Source organism: Lampetra fluviatilis, chromosome 2 (genome assembly GCF_964198595.1).
Source record: "Lampetra fluviatilis chromosome 2, kcLamFluv1.1, whole genome shotgun sequence".
In the NCBI taxonomy this organism is placed as follows: Eukaryota; Metazoa; Chordata; class Hyperoartia; order Petromyzontiformes; family Petromyzontidae; genus Lampetra; species Lampetra fluviatilis.
Window position 1 is genome coordinate 7,817,370 of NC_136276.1, and position 17,343 is coordinate 7,834,712.

A 17,343-nucleotide genomic window follows, 5' to 3' on the forward strand; every position below is an offset into this window, starting at 1 on the left:
TACTCATTCTGCTGTCTTCCAGTTGTATCCTCCCAACAGATATCTCCAATGTAGAGTACTGTATTAAAACAGTGATTAAATTGTAAGCCGCTCTTCATTAAGTACATTTTTATATGGATTAACACGTGTTCATTTAATTACCGTAAACGTTTAGATTATTCCCCTGCACAGTATAATCAGTTGCGGAAATTCAAATATGTTTGGGGTATAAGTACCTCTTATCAGTAGTAGTAACTGTAATACTGTTGAATTTAGCAATAATGTAACAATCACCATATTAATGACAGTAAAAATGATAAAAGTACAGATTATTTGGAAATGGTGGTGCTTTCTCAAGAGAGTTACCTTTGTTTAGCTCTTGTGAGAATACAATCTAATTTATTGCCCTGTTGGAGGTATCTTTGGGAATTACCTAGTTAAATTTTGCTTTAAAATGTGTTATCAAGACATCACTTACCAACATGGATTAGTGGTGCTCATCACAGTCATATTTTATTAACCGGGGAATAACATGAGATTGTTGTGGGGTTTGTTCTCTCTTATTTGAACTTTAGAAGAATAATTCGACATTCATCCTTGTTTTATATTTATTAATAATTACACGAGTTATTGACCATGAAATTGTTTCGTGCGTCTGATTTGTAGACACCATTTCAACGTTTATGGTGAATACTTTCACTGTCTGAGATTCGCTGGTCAACATATTCATTATGTACTACTGTACAGTATAAGTAGATGTATGTGTCCGGACTTTATTAATCAACTCTGCGGTAAATATGGGATTTCCCCCCCCCCCCTATTCTGAAAATGAGAATCGGCATTGAACTATCAAGGTGGCATTTAGCATTATTGCAGCCAATCTATGTAGCAGCCACGAGATACAGTAAACAATTATGGTAACGTTTTGTACTTGGCTAGGACTGTCTTTTCGGTGAGTCACCACAGGCTGCTTCTGTGTTTCAAGTTTGTTGATGCAATTTCATGGTCTGACACCATGTGATTTCGGAGAGTTTTGGCAGCTTAGACTTATGCATACATACACCGTTGCACACTAATGCGCACACGTTTATTCGTATCATCTCAATGGAAAAGCGAAATTGCGCAATTGGTTTAGTTGGAAAATAAATGGAAAAGTTATCTGAAGTTTCGGACCATACTGCTGGAGTGCACATTCACCGCAGTGAGAGTTTTTCTTTCTTCCCAACAGCACATCTATAAAGTATGCTATTACCACAAAATGAAATTGCAATTTTAATGGGGCACACTAAACAGGGCTAGTATTGCGATGGAAGTTATTACAGAAAGCGCTTCTACACAACGGCTGAGTTGCAAATGTGTTGCAGAATTCTGAACCGTTGAAAATATTTTCTTTTAATCTCCGTGTCACAATATTGCGAGTTTAAAAGGCATCACCTTTTCACTAGTGAATTGCCATACATAAAGATATATTCGATTTAACATGTAGGATTTCGCAATCAATATTATTCATAATAAAGGTTTTTGGATTAGATTGCGTAAATATATATGTCGTTAACCCACCACCACCACCCGACACAGCCAATTTGTAATGTTTGCACGTGAATACAACTCACCAACTAGAGTAAATCCACAACATTTACAAACTGAGTATGACGTTTCGCTGGCAATTACATCCAACTTCACCAGGCGATATGCCTGTTAATATTGTCGGTTTACTCTCCAACACACTGTGGTGCTGAAGTAGGAACTAATCGGCACATGTTGTGAACTTGACAAACTTTGCTAATTGGCTGTGTCTGGGGGTGGTGGGTTAACAAGACATTTATATTTATGCAAATCTAACAAAAACCTTCATTATGAATTAAGATATTCATTTGTTTGAACACAATAGGGACGGTTTGAAAAATATGTTTTGTTTCTCTGACCAGGATCCTCCAACATTTCAAAGCCTCCCCTGATGAATATGCCGTTGTCTTCACCTCGGGGTGTACAGCAGCTCTCAAATTGGTGGCAGAAAGTTTCCCCTGGTCCAGCGGGAAACAAAAGAACCCATCTGCGAAGTTAACGGAGCATGTACAGCCCTCCAACGGAGAGGACGTGTGCATTTTTAATGGCGGTGGTGATGCAACATCTGAGCTTGACAGGCAGAGCAGGAGTGTGTTTTGCTACCTCACAGATAACCACACGTCGGTGATTGGCATACGTGTCTTGGCACAGAATGCTGGTGCCGGATGCCTTGCAGTGACCCCTGAAGAGGTAGAATCGGGCCCGGCTCAGACCTCCTGTGGCCCAAAGTGTAAATGTGATATTAACAGAAATATAGCTGCTGATAAGGTTAGTGAATCCTCAGTGGGCCACCAATGTGTACAGACCCAGCAGGATGGAGGTGAGCCGCAGAGTCACGAGCCACCGCCTTCCAAAAGGCTCGAGAGACCTGCTGATGTCAAGGAACTCCACCACCTATTCGCTTTCCCGGCACAGAGCAACTTCACGGGCAGAAAGTACCCGCTGCGCTGGGTGGCAGCTGTGCAGGAAAGGGGAGCGGCGGCCCTGCTGCCGACCCAAGCAGTGGTGGCGCGAGAGAGTGGTCGGTGGCACGTCCTGCTGGATGCCGCGAGCCTTGCAAGCACTGCCCCACTCGACCTGTCGGTCCACGCGGCCGACCTCGTTCCCATCTCCTTCTACAAACTCTTTGGGTTCCCCACCGGCCTCGGCGCCCTGCTGGTTCGGGCGCCCTGCCAGGCCCTGCTACTCAAGCATGGGGCATACTTCGGAGGAGGCACGGCCGCAGCTTATTTACCCGCGGAAGACTTCTATGTTCCTCGAGACTCCTTCTGTGACAGGTGTGGTTCATGCTCGCTTTTCCACAAGCGCGTTAATTCATTGGTCAGTAATTAAGTGCAATTGGATGTAAAATTATATTTTTAGGGAGATTGATTAGGAATAATTGGAAAGCTGCCTTGGGAAATCAGTTACTGGCTGTAACAGTGATTTATTTTCGTGGCGGAAGTGGCTAATTGTGTTTTTTACACTAGTTTGCTGTAGTAAGATTCATTTTTAATAACACTTGATTCCACTTTAGAAGCTAAAAACTAAAAAAAAATCTAAATATATACAGAACTACTATTATACACAAATCATTGGTGACTAAAGGTGTGCTTACTTGTCCGTAGCAGGACATCCATTCTTAAGTTGGTGAATTAACAAATTGTGGCAGCATTTCCTGCATTTACCTTTTGGAGTAATCTGTCAGATAAACAAACTATAGTATAGTATTTTAGTTATAAATAAAGTCCAAGAAATGCAAGTTACCTACAATTATGCAAGTTATTTTGACTGCACTGGTTCTATGTGGATGTATTTTACATCTATTGCAGTGGTTCTTAACCTGGGGTGCACGCACCCACTGGGGGTGTGAGATTCCCTTTCTGGGGGTGCGAGACATGGCCAGATTTTTTTAGAAGGTAAATCATAGAAAACACAAATTAAGTACGGGCATGTAAGTACAGCTACTTTGTTTCATGAAACCTATGTATTTATTAACATACATGTTTTTAACGATTGAGAACCATTGGGGTGCAGTCTGCAGTAAAGGTTAAGAACCACTGATCTATTACAATGCTTTTGAAAAGTAGGGGATCATTGCAAAAGTGCGACGATGTGAACTTATCGGCCACAGTTCCCCAACCTCCATGCTTCTCTCGAGGGGTGTAACGATGCATCGATTAATCAAATGTCAATTCTTCTAGCTCATGATACCTGCACCGAATCGCATGAGTAAGCATTGATGTTTATTCGATTTGTTTGTGTTGTGCAGTGAGTTCACGTGGTGCATGTAGTCACTAAATGACCCACTGCACTCACCACAATGAAACAAATATATTCTTCAATTGAATTGTGATCATTCTATTGCAAAAACTTAATTGAATTGCAGTGGGAGTGGATGCTTCCACCCCTACTTTTCTCCATCTGAAATCTTTCACGCAATGTATTGTTCATCATCGATGTACACGAGGGTGACATATACACGCATGCTCTGTGGCTAAGTGGTTACAAAGTACAGCAGCAGATGTGTTAATTTGCACGTGAATAAAAATAAACCTCACTTGACAAAAAATGTCACGGCCTTACAAATGTCACGCCTCCAAAAAATATGGTAAATGTCACCAATTGATATGATGGCTTGCAAATTGTCTTCTGTCACAGATACAAAACGTAGATGTATTTATATTTTGTTTGCTGGATCTAAGCTTTATCAGCGTTACCTTCCCTTAGTGGGATGGCATGACTTTTTTCCCCTCATCTTAACGGTGATCATCTCCCCATTTAATATATCAGTTTCACAATTGCTGTAAATATTGAATGGAAAGGAACCTCTCATCTTCAGCAATATGTTGCTTAGGAAAGAGCAATTTGCACGCATTAAAATGTTATCTCAGAAACGTAAGGGGAATTTTCCACACCCTCTTTAAAGTATTTATCCAACCAGTAACAATATATGGCAATGCATGAATGTATTCCCAGCCTTGATGGTTATCCTAGAGCTATTAAACAGTGTTCAATGGTGGTGGGAAGCAGTGACCTTTATGTTTTGGTCGAAATTACCAAGCACTGGAACTGGGAACCTTGCACCAATGTTGGAGGAGAATATATTTTGAGGCATTCTTGACTAGGTTGTGCTTACAATCATGCGTTTCCCTTTTAAGGTTTCCTAATTAATGTTTATTGCCCCCAAATTGCAATATATTTCAACAACGAATGACCATTTTGCAGACAAATGCACATTGCTGATTACAAGCCGGTCCTCTTACCATTTTTAGGAGACTTGTAATGATTCCTTCGTCCAGTGATTGAACAAATTGTCACAATTTGGGGTCGCGGTTCAATTAAATTTTGTTTTTGTTTTTAAGTCTCAATTTTACCGTTGAATTTAGTATTTCTCTCTTTTTCAAATTTTGCCCCATTAGCTTAAATATGATTCGCATACAATTAACATCATATGCATGTATCATGAATATTCTATCTTCACATGTGATTCAATGCATGTTGAGCACAGGAATTGAGGTTAATGAGTGACTCGATGCATCGTTGCGTGCCTATCGACATGCGACAGACAAGAAACTGCTGAAATTATTGGAAATCAAATGCTATGGAATATGTCCTGAGGCACAGCCAACTGTCAGATGGTTTGTTTTGCAACAGCTTTGTTGGCCGAGTCAGTCGCGATCGTACTAATGCACTGTATGCGATGACAGCTCCTGGCTTTGATTTCGGCAGTAACTGCCAGTGGCGGTGAAAAGACCGTCCGTCCAGAATGTTGGGGTGGCTGAGAGGGCTGCGATTGATCCCCCGCGTATGCACCATTTGTCACGCTGCTGTTCATGCTTCGGGTGGTGGAGATCGATAGCGTGAAGGGCCCGAGCGAAGCTCGCTCGTTCCCCATTGCCTGGCACACGGTGCCACCAGGGGAGGCTCCAATGCCAGCGTAGCGATCTCAGCAATAAAATCTGTGCTTTGCTACTGCTCCATCAACCACGATAATTAAATTAGCAGGCAGATAATTTAATCAATAGTGTAAAATAAAATTCAGCATAAAATGTTAGCTAAAACCTTTAATTAAGTGAGCATTGTTTGTAAATCGCTAACTATTGTAAATGTTGCTGTGAATAAATTTTATATTCCTTTAGGGCATTCTACCGCCCCTACATGATTTATAATTGGGCATATTCTAATTTACTCCCTTATATCATTCGTTATTGTTTGACTGCAAGTTTATTTTCACGTAATGCATTGCAATAACTGTGCATAATATTTCAATATCGATAACTTCATCTTTATGGATTTTTCTATACAGGGCTTATTTATTTTTGTACTTAAAACTGGAATACTTAAGAATGTAACTAGTGCTGTAACCATTCATTATTTCAGTTGATTTTAATGTATGCACATGTTAGGTAATAACAGCACGTAGATTTTATTGAGAGCCAATCAGAAATGAAGTGAGTTATTGATAACTAATGTGGAAGTAGCAAACAATTGGCTGCATTTCTATCCTAACAAAATGTCAATGGGAATCATTAAACAGTACGTAGTAAATTAATGAGAAACTGCATTGTAGCACTGCAAAGCGGTGATGTAGCTATCAAGTGTGCAGGTGGTCCAACTGGTTCATGGAGCGGAGTGGCCCACATGCTGGACTACGAAGAGGGTGGGGGGGGGCCCCCCCAGGGTAGGGCCCCCCTCCCACCCTCTTCGTTGGCGGGGCCCATATCATTCCTTGCAAATGGGCCCATGCGAACCACATCACACCACAGCTGTAATGACACTTAGTACAGCTAATATGCAATATAGTGCATTCTCTGGGTTATGAGATGCTCCTAAAAGTAAGAGTGCCCTAAAATTGTGCCCAGTCTAAACAAAGTTTGAAAATTTTGTCACACGTACACACCTACTGGGGATATAAAATACATCCCCCAACTTTAACTTTAAAGTACATGGGGGGAAATTGCGTCATAATCCAGTATAAATAATACTCTATCATCAGTTTAACAGCACAAATCTGTGGGATGAGAAATCGTTTTTATCGGTCACAAGCCTGGGTGTTTGCTAAAGTGGAATTGGACAGCAAAGGAGCACACCCAGTGAATGTACAATCAAGGTAAAACAGTGCCATTTCAGCAAATAAACAAATAGGGCACAACTAATGCCATTCATTTGTACGTGACTCACATGTCACAAGACGAGCATGACACATGTGGCATTTCTTTTTGCCCACCTGCTTTTCTGCACATATGTGTATGCTCCTTAGGCTCAGAACTTGCCGCACATGTTACAACCAGATGTACATCGTGACCTTTGACGCTGAAGCCTGGGGGAGTGCCATGGTGGAAGGAAGGGGGGGCTGTGACAAAACAATTTGGAGCGGGATGTTTGATGAGAGCCATGAATAGTGCACTGCGACAGCCCACTGCACTTAGAGTATTGTAATATGAAACGCCACACCTCCACAGACGCTGCGCTGACAGCACACCGACGGCTTTCAATTTAATCTCCTTAATATAATAGCAATAATAAATATGTTACAGCCCTTTGTTAATCCGCTTCTGGAAGAAGGCCTCCCCATGCCCTCTCAGTTGTGAGGCTAGTTTGACAAGGTACAGGTTGGATGAAGAGGCCCTCGATATCCCCGTTCAGATATCACTCTCCACTGATATGAGCCATGGCTGAGAATGATCGAATCGAACTCGGGTGGCCGGGTCCATTGCATAGTGCTCTCCATACATATTTTTCTCCTTGGTGAAAACAAAAACAGTAAATACAGCAAAATAAAACATTTAAAATGAATTCAGTTCATGCTCAAAGCGAGTGTGGGGTGGTGTGCTTTATCTGTTTCATTTCTGAAGCAGTGGTGAAAATTCCACATGCAAATGGAAAGGACCAGTCTCACCATACCACAAAGTTTAGTGCAGTTGCAATAATTATGTTTTCTTGGTTCTTTCGGTAAAGTCACGTAGAAGGGAAGTAATAAAATAATAAAAATAAAACATAATAAAATCAAATAATTCTCACGACGTTTTGGCTACAACGCAAGCAGCCGTCTTCAGGTGAAGAATGAGACACTGCCAAGCTAGGAGCTTATATATAAGCTGAGTTGGAGGTGGAAGAAGAAGAGAGCCTTAACAAAAGAATGTGCATATCAAGAGGAATTTAGCATATTCATGGGAAATGCGTAGGAGGTGGGCGGGGGGGTTTCAAAGTCATATTATGCCCATGCATTATGCAGGATCAGCAACACCAAAGGGAGGGGGGGGGGTAGCATTAACAAAGGGAGGGCATGTTAATAGTATGCAGAAGCAATGAAACATGTGAATGGGAAAACGGTGGCAGGAGATCCGCAGCGGAGCAAATAATGCATTCCCTGTGGAGAACACAAGATACACAGTTAATGCCAGTGCTGTGGACTGCGGTCTGAAAGTCACCATAAACGTGAACAACAATCAGTTAAGATCCGAAGTGGTTTATTACGTCCTTCCAATGATTGCTTAGCCAGAATCCATCTTCTCGGTTGAAATTGTCTCTGTGTTTGTATATGTGGATCGCCTCATGAACGAATCTCTCATGGTAGCCAGATGGCTTGCAGAGAACCTCTGTCTTGGAGAAGTCAATGTCATGTGAACCCACTGAATTGTAACAGTGATCTGCCACGGCTGAGGTGTTTGTCCTACCGTGTTTCAGGTCAGCTTTATGTTCACGGATGCGGTCCGAGACATGTCGTTTGGTTTTTCCAATGTAACTGCTACCACAGAGGCAACTTAGTTTGTAGACGCCAGGGTACTGTATGTCTGGAACCACGTCTTTTACAGACGGAACCAGATCACGGATTTTATGTACTGTGTTGAATCGTACCTGAATCTTGTGTTTAATCAGGATTTTGGAGATCTTTTTTGTGACCCCAGCAATGTAGGGTAAGGTGATGGTTTTGAAAGGCTCCTCAGCAGGATCCTTCTTGACGGTTGGAGTGATGACCTTGCGGATTGTGTAGTCGGAGTAACCATTAGCCTTAAGAGCTTGGCGTACGTGTTTGAGTTCACTGGCAATGTGTTCCTGGTCGGAGATGCATTGGGCTCTATGGTGAGCACACTGCGGTATAAACCCGGCTATCCAGGTTCGATTCTCGCTTATGCCCACCACCAGTGACGGTTATCTGGACCGGTCCTGGGCCTCCGAAAGGTCAACTCAGCCTCAAATCAGTACCTGGTGCAGTGTGTAAACATCGCTACGAGGGAGACAAAACCACACCCACCCCCTCGTGTGCCATGCCGGCCTTCATAGGTGCTCACTAACAGCACTTCCCCAACAGTCTATTTAGGCTAGATGGGGGATATTTGTCTTTGGTGCATCTGCCAATCATCTCAGCCAGTCAGCTCAGTCAGTCAACCCATGTCGCCTGGGTCTGTCCCATGATCTCCTGCCAGCAGGCCTTCGACACTTCACCTGGCCTCAAAAATGCATCTAGCGTGGTACAAGCGCTATGGTAACATCCACTGTTAGTGGTAAATAGTGGCTGTTATCATAGCGTAGTGGTTAGAGCAGTGGTTAGAGCATTACGCTACAAACCCAGTGATCAGAGTTAATTTACAACACAAGGCCAACATCACTGACAAATATCTGAACTAGTTCTGGGCCTTCCCTAGGTCGACTCGGTCTTTTAAAAAAAATCAGTACCTGATCCAGTGTTTAAACACCAAGACTCGGGATACAAAAGTGGTGGGGCATGGTACTACTATCACATGTGTCAACAGCGATATAGAGGATCTTTGTCTTTGTGTGTGCTGCTGGTACAAGTTCGATTAGCAGTCCTCTACAGAAGCCAGGAGAGCATCTAAGGGTAAATGGGGAACACACCGTTACTGGCCGGCTTTGTCTCCCATGTGCTAGTTTTGATACTTTACGCCAGGAAACCAATTTTAGTTAAGTTGACTTTGGGGAATCCCACACAGCATATGCACACCTCAGATAATCGGTGCTCAAAAAAAGCATTTCTCCAATTAGTCTCTCACATAATGAGATGTAATTGTTTTCTCTTCATCTTTCTCAGTGCATTTGTATGCAAAGAGTCTAAGTTACACTTAAAGAGCAGATATGGAGAAGCCACGATATAAAATATTCACAGCTCAAATGAGATGCACTTTCGCCTTTACTGCACATACTGTAATTGCTTTGACATTTGCTATCATTTATCGTTAAACATAAAGTAAAATTTTAGCACCGATTATAAGTGCTGTATCATCGTTATTTTGCAAGAAAAATGATAAAACACTTTTTGACTGCATATTTTAACAGTTTAAAACTCGATACTTTAATTCAAATCGATTTTTTTACACTAATCAGACTGCATCAAATTATGCATAGTACAGTAGAAGTACCCTGGAGCTCAGTCTTATGGACATAATTCATTGGCATCAATATTAGATTAATGTTGTAAAACAAATTCGGTTGACCTTTGTGCACAGTGCAATATTGACTGAATACAGTTATCTTATAGATATAAGCAGAGATCGAACAATGAGGTCATTTTAGCGAGCTTATCATTGCAAGGTTCGTCTAATGGGAAATGGCTCCTGAGGTGGCCTTTTAAACACACCAGCACAACAACGTCGCGTGTTGTGACCGCATTTTGTGTCTCTTTCGCTGTGCCTCGGGTACACCCTCCAGGTTCGAAGATGGCACCGTCTCGTTCCTGGATATTGTGGCACTGAGGCATGGATTTGACACCCTAGAAGGACTCACAGGTATGCCCCCCCCCCCCACTTCGGAGAAACAAAAACACGATATGTATCATGGGAATCAAAATATCTCACAATACCAGAAGAGGGGAGAACTACATGGAGAGCATTGTCTTGAGCAGTGGCGGTTGATCATGAGATGCCATTGGGGCCCAAGCCCCACGGTTATTTTAAAGATAATAAGCTCCATACACCCAGCTCCCTGTCCCTCCTTCCCAGGTAGGCTTACATGCCCCACAAATATATTTACCCACTAGCTGCCACCGAGTGGTGGATTATTATCAGCGAACAATAAACCTGACTTTTTAATGTCCTCGGAAGAATTACAGATTTCCCAGGATGGCAGCTACCCCAAAAAGAGGACGATGCTGATAAAAGCAGGGACAGGTAATGAACCCACTCACAGCTACAGGCAGCAGGCGCAACTTCATTAGAACGCGCCCTATGTGAGCGTAGACCCGCTGCCGCTTTCAAATAGAGAGACCGTGGATTCAAGAACTAAAGAAGCAGTAATGATGGTTTGGAAATAAGCATTAACACGACAGGGGGTGCGACCCAACATACAATTCATTATTACGAATGTAACACTAGGCTGCTGCGGTATGCATACTTTATACAGCATTTGTCTGCATGCTTGTGAAAAATATAATTATACCCATGTAGATAAAGGGAATGGTTTAATAATTGGGGCTGCTGAAACAGCTTAAAATGCCTAAACTCACTCACACATATGGGTCACACGACATTTGGGCAATGATTGCATTTGTAATGGGTTCAACTGTGTCGCAGACGTAGACTTGGAGGCAACATATGTATTCAGTTCCAACACACGGGGTAACTTTCCCCTTAACAGAATAACAACCTATGGTGGTGACCACCAGGTTAACTACACGAGTTACAACGTAACTGCTACTAATGACCGGGACCAACAGCTTCGGCCTGGGTCCACGTGTTGGAGACTCTTTGAACGGAGAACGTAGACGAAGGATTTCTCCCAGGATGAACAACAATACTGGTCCCTCTTGGGACCCAGCTTATATTCTATGTGGTGTGGCCGGCTCCGCCCTTGGCCACGTCCACCTTCCAGAATATGGGTCCCAATCACGTGACCACCCCTAGCCCCCTCTTGGGGCCCCTTTGTAGACTTAACTGGTCATGTGTCCTCCCGGGTCAACCAGAGTGCCATGGCCTCGAATAACCTCATCCTTCGGCCGGCAACCACACACCCTGTCCTTTAGGGTCGGCACTGTACGCAAAGCGTGGTGCCATCTCGCGCTATAATTCAGTGCTCACCGGGCCCCTCTTGGGCCGGTACTACACGCACACCAGTGTGGTGTCCGCGATGTCGCAACACCGCACGCCGTGCCCCTCTAGGGCTGGCACTGCACCCAGCATGTTGACATCCAGCGATGTGAATACACATTCATGAGATTGCCAAGATTGCCTCTGTATTTGCATCATGCATATCACAAGTATTACAGGACATATATACCCGTTGCCTTTGATCTATTTTGTTCCAGTACCAAATTAAACACATGAGGTTTAATTGGAATTTTCCCTGGAAGCCTCCTGCGCTTCGGAAAGCTTTTGAAGGGGAAAGCGCACAGAGTCAGAAATTTTAGAATTGGCCTTGTTGGGCGCGGCTCGTAACTGGACATCAATCGGGGGTTCGTGTTCTCTCCCATACATTCAAAAAATGGTGAGTAGCCGGTGGATGCGTGAGGAGCCATTCTATATGCAGCGAGGACTTCGGGAATATGCAAATCCCAGTCGAGTTGGGACTCGCTGACCTAATGGCTCAACATGGAGGTCAGAGTCCTGTGCAGCTGCTCAACCATGCCATCCATCTGCGGATGGTACGGTGACGTGTGTACTTTCTTTGTTCCCAAACAATCACACACCTCGTGCAACAATTTTGAAGAAAAATTATTGCTCTGATCGGTCAGAAGACGTTTGGGAACACCTTTGTCCATGACATAGCCATTGAGGAATGCCTCAGTGATCGTTGCCGCCAACTGGTTGGGGAGCGGCCAGGCCACAGGCCATCATGAAAAATACTCGACTCCCACTAGCAAATACTTATTCCCACGAGGGGTAGTGGGAAATGGACCCAGGATGTCCAGAGCAACTAGTTAATTTATGCGGGAGACCTGAATCGATTGCAACGGTGGACAACAGGGTTTCGCCGGCGGTTTCCGCCGCGCGCACTGCACACACCCTTTCAACAAATTAGCGACATCCTCAGCCATGCCAGGCCAAAAGAAGTCCAGCTTAAGTGTGGCCAACGTCTTATGCACACCCAGGTGCAACAGGCGCTCATGTACCGCCCAAATGACCAATAATGTTATAACGGCGCAACCCTCCGTCCCAATGTATGAGCAATCCGCCTCTAAGAATGACAGAGGCAACACCCCGTCGATCCCCGCCCCCCATCAGCCTCCCTGACACGGCGTCGCAGTTTAAGCAGGGAAGCGTCCTCAACCTGGAGGCGCCCCCATTCGTTGTGGTCCAACCCAATGACGGCGTCACGCGCCACTGGACCCTCGGCCATCTCAGATGTTACAACCTCGGCCGACGCCGCAAGGGAATGGGGCAAGTGCTCGTTGGGCAGCTTACAGTGCCCCGAGCCCGAAAAACACGCGCACTCCCCCGCTCTTTGGTAATCCCGACAGGGCGTCAGCGTTCGTGTGTCAGGAGCCTTTGCGATAGGTAACATTAAAGGAGTAGTCCTGGAGGAACTCCAACCAACGTGAAAGTTGGCCAGACGGCTGTTAAACACGCTGCGCATACTGTAACGCTGTGTGGTCAGAGCGCACCTCAAAGAGTCGACCATACAAATAGGGGCGATACTGTTGCACGAAAAAGACAATAGCCAACAGTTCCCGGCGTGTGACACAGTCCCGTTGTTCGGCCGGAGACAGCACTCTGCTTCCGTATGCGACAAAACTTGAGACAGAACAACTCCAATTCCGGTGTTACTAGCGTCTGTATCAAGGACGAACGGCAAGGAAATGTCGGGGTAGCGGAGGGGAGGGGCGTTCACCAAGCCATCCCGGAGCGCAACAAATGCGGCCTCCTCCCCCCAATGGAATTTATGACCCTTTGCCATCAAGGCGTGGAGAGGTTTAGCGATGGTAGCGAACCTGGCGACAAAACGGCGGTAATAGGACGCGAATCCTATGAAACTGCGCACCTCCCCCACCGACGTGGGGGTCGGTCAAGTACGAACACATTCAGCTTTGTTTGGTTCAGTCGCAATACCCGATTCACTATGTGGCCAAGATACCGAACCGATTTCTGGAGGAGGTGACACTTTTGTGGTTTAAATTTCAGGTTGGTCACACGCATTTTGAGAAAGATAGCGCATAGCCGTTCCAGGTGTTCTTCAAACGTACGGCTGAAAACGATAACATCGTCGAGATATACAAGGCACGAGTCCCACTGGAAACCAGCCAGAACCAGTTCCATTAATTGCTGGAATGTAGCCGGCGCGGAATGAAGACCCATCGGAAGCTGATTGAATTCGAACAAGCATTGTGGTGTACGAAAGGCTGTTTTGGGCTTAGAGTCTTCGTCTAGCGGCAACTGCCACAACCCGGATAGGAGATCAAGAGTTGAAAAGAACCGCGCCCCTGCTAGAGCATCCAGTGAGTCGTCAATTTGGGGTAGAGTGTACACATCAGCAACAGAGCCCTTATTAAGCTTACGGAAGTCAACACAAAAGCATAAGCTACCATCCTGCTTTTTAATAAGTACAATTGGGGCTCCCAATGGGCTGGTCGCATCAGCAACAGAGACCTTATTAAGCTTATGGAAGTCAACACAAAAACGCAAGTCACCATCCTGCTTTTTAACAAGTACATTTGGGGCTCCCCATGGGCTGGTGGACAGTGAAATAATATCTGCGGCTAAAATTTTGTCAATCGCCAGCCGAACGTGTTATTTTCCGTAGGGCTCAGGTGGTAGGGATTCTGCTTGGTGGGAGCGGCGTCACCCGTATCAATGTGATTACTCAAAGGCGTAGTGCAGCCGATGTCAAATTTTCCTTTGCTAAAAACGTCCGAAAATTCGTGCAAAGTGCCCTCAATTTCCCCCTCTGGACCTCGGACAATTCTGCATTCTCCGAACAAAGCGTATTCATCCAACCCTCATCAGGACTCTGGTGCGGCCGCGTATTCGATGCGGCACCCACACTGACAACGATGCTACCCTCATGAAGCGCTGGTGACGCATGAGCTAGCACGGTACCTTCTTGGATGACCGACGTGTCTAACCGTGCGATAAGAACTTGAATGAAGGGTTCCTGATCGTTCAATACCAACGTCGGGGCCCCTACTAACGTCAATCCACGACTGGCTTCATTAGAAGGTCCCAAGATGATTCCACCTGCTGTCGCCTTCTGGTCTAGTGGCTTCCGCAATCGTAAGGGGACCAACATCTGCGCGCCGGGGGGAATCTTAACTGTCGTACGTGCAAGTGCTTGCATGGTAGCGTTAGCTGTGCCCAAGCCAGTAGGAGAAGGCAAGAATGCCATTCGACGGCCGGATGGTAATTCCAGGCACCCCTGGTCAATCAAAATTTTCAGGGGCATCCTTCCCAAAAAGTCGGTCCCGAGCAAGAAAGGAATAGCAAGGGATGTTGACACAAGAACCGGCCCCGTCAATTTGACATCCGCAATGCACACCACCGCTGTTGTTCTCCCAATGATGCCCAATGAGCCGCCGTTTGCGAGGAAGCACGGACATAAGGTACGACATCTAGGGGATAAGATGTTATAAATAAATTCTGAGATGATGATCGCTGACGCACCGGTGTCAACGAGCATCCTGATCTCAACCCCCTCTATCAACCCAATAACAGCTGACGAACCTGCGGTCACGGCAACCACTCTATGGGCCAGCTCCGACCACTGACCCGGTCGGAGCGGCCGGTCAGCCCGATAAAAGTCCGAACCCTCCTGCACCGACGCGCGACCGGAACGGAACCTGAACGAACGAGATGGGTGAGGTGGATTCAGGGGCCAAGTGTGTGATGTGTCGCGACTCACCTTTCGGTGTAGTGAAGTGGAGGACGGTCGGGCGGATGATGGCGGTGGTCCGGGGAGGCGTCGTCGCGGCATGCGGCAGCCCGACGAGATGTGTCCCTGCAGGCTGCAGTTGTATCACACGACGAGCCCGCTCCCAGGATGAGGAGATGTCTTCCGCCGTCGTTGGTTGTCCGCCCGTCGCACCATGCCATCCCCTCACCCGCCTCCGCTCTGGGTCGACGCGTAGGCTGGGACGGGCTCCACGTCTTCAGGTGTATCCTGCCACTGACGGGGCGCGGTACACGCCGCCAACCCCTTGTGCCATTGCAAGAGATGTTGAGCCTGGATGCTTCTTGCAATCTTGATAGACAAAAGGTCATTGTCATCTACAGCCAGCAGGACGATGTTGAGGTCCTTAGCCAAAGCCAGCAATCCATCGAGGACCAGCGAGTCGACTCCGTCGTGGTTCATCCTCGGAAAGGCAGCCTTCGCCGCGCCAAAAGTGAGCTACGGAAGGCGAGGGGCGTCTCGGTTTCTCCTTTCCTTCGCGTAGAGAATTTATGGCGCACGTTCGACGGCGGCTCATAAATTCCCGCCATTTGGTCAAAGGCTTGAGTCAGTGTGGCCCTCTCCGATGGCGGGATGGTGGGAAACGCTGCCAGGACGTCGTCATCAAGGGCGGCGAGCAGTGCTTTCAGCGCCTCCACCTCCGTCCACCCCACCAAGTCAGCGTTCATCAGAAACCGCCGCTTGAAGGCCACCCAATCGCCTCCGGTGGCTTTGAATTCTTTCACGAAGGGCAGTCGTTGCCGGAGAGATGGAATGTCCACAGGCAATTTCGACACAGCTTCGAATTTGGCGGGCTCCGCGCTCCGCTCTTCTGCAAAGATGGCAGCCGCAAGCGCGGGCTGCGCTACAGAGGTTCCCGCTTGGCAGGAAATGGCGACGAAAACCTAATTTCTGCACGGCTCCGCTGCACCTCCGTCCAGCACTGGCTCCTCGCAGTGGAGCTCTGCAACGATGGACGCCGCGGCTTGGAGGAGCTCCACAAGGCGTCCGGCGCTCCCTCCCCGACGGCGGTGAGCCGTCGCGCACTGGGTCGGTGCGCTACTCCGCCAACAGCACCTCGCCTCCCTCCTCCGGGGTTACCATTCCCGGAGCTGTTTGAGGGATGAGGTCCTCATCTTCATCGGCCGACGCCCTGGTACGTAGTTTGCGTCGCGTAGTCATGACCTAAGCCTACTAACTTTACTCGAGAATGTTTGGCCACTTCCGTCACCAGTTGTAGTGAATTCAACTGAGTCGCAGACACACTTCTTGGAGGCAGCACATTTATTAAACCAACACACGGGGTACTACCCCTTAACACATTAACAACCTATGGTGGTGGACCACCAGGCTATCTACACTAATTACACGGGAATTAGCTACGACGGACCGGACCCTGGCCTGGGTCCGGGTCCGCGTGTTGGTGACTGTTGTAGCACGTAGAACGTAGAACTTAGATTCTTCAGGATGAACAACAGCAGACGGTCCCTCTCGGGGACCTGGCTTTTATCCTCTGTGGTGGGACTGGCTCTGCCCTTAGCCATGACCACCTTCTAGAATCCTCTAGCAGGTTCACGACCCTGACACGTGACCACCCTTAGCCCCTACCTGGGGGCCTTGTGTAGACTTTACCGGTCACGTGTCCTTCGGGGTCAACCGGAGTGCCATGGCCCTGAGTAACCCCATTCCCATGGCCGGCACTCTCACACCCTATCCTGTAGGGGTCGACACTGCACGCAGAGCGTGGTGTCATCCAGCACTGCCAGTCAGTGCTCACCGAGCCCCTCTAGGGCCGGTAATTGCACCCACATCCTCATGGTGCCCATGATGTCACATCGCACGCCGTGCCTCTCTAGGGCCGGCATTACACAGTGACATCCGCGATGTCACTACATATGTATCAATAATGTAATGATTAAAAATAAGTGGGTTTTAAATGCGTATAATATCATAATGATCTACCATCAATTCACCACTGGATTAAGGCTCCCCCAACCCACCATC

At 46.6% G+C, this 17,343-nt stretch overlaps 1 protein-coding gene across 4 annotated transcripts in view; it reads left to right on the forward strand.

Moving 5' to 3' along the window:
- Positions 1-17,343, forward strand: part of MOCOS (molybdenum cofactor sulfurase) — a 60,665-nt gene that overhangs the window by 10,385 nt on the left and 32,937 nt on the right. For all 4 annotated transcript variants that reach the window (XR_013639227.1, XM_078867680.1, XM_078867672.1 and 1 more), the window contains 2 exons: positions 1,908-2,822; positions 10,195-10,271. Coding sequence is in view for 3 of the 4 variants with exons in the window: in XM_078867680.1 (XP_078723806.1) it covers positions 1,908-2,822; positions 10,195-10,271 (992 nt within the window). In the remaining variant the exon portion in view is untranslated. The remainder of the gene's footprint in view (positions 1-1,907; positions 2,823-10,194; positions 10,272-17,343) is intronic.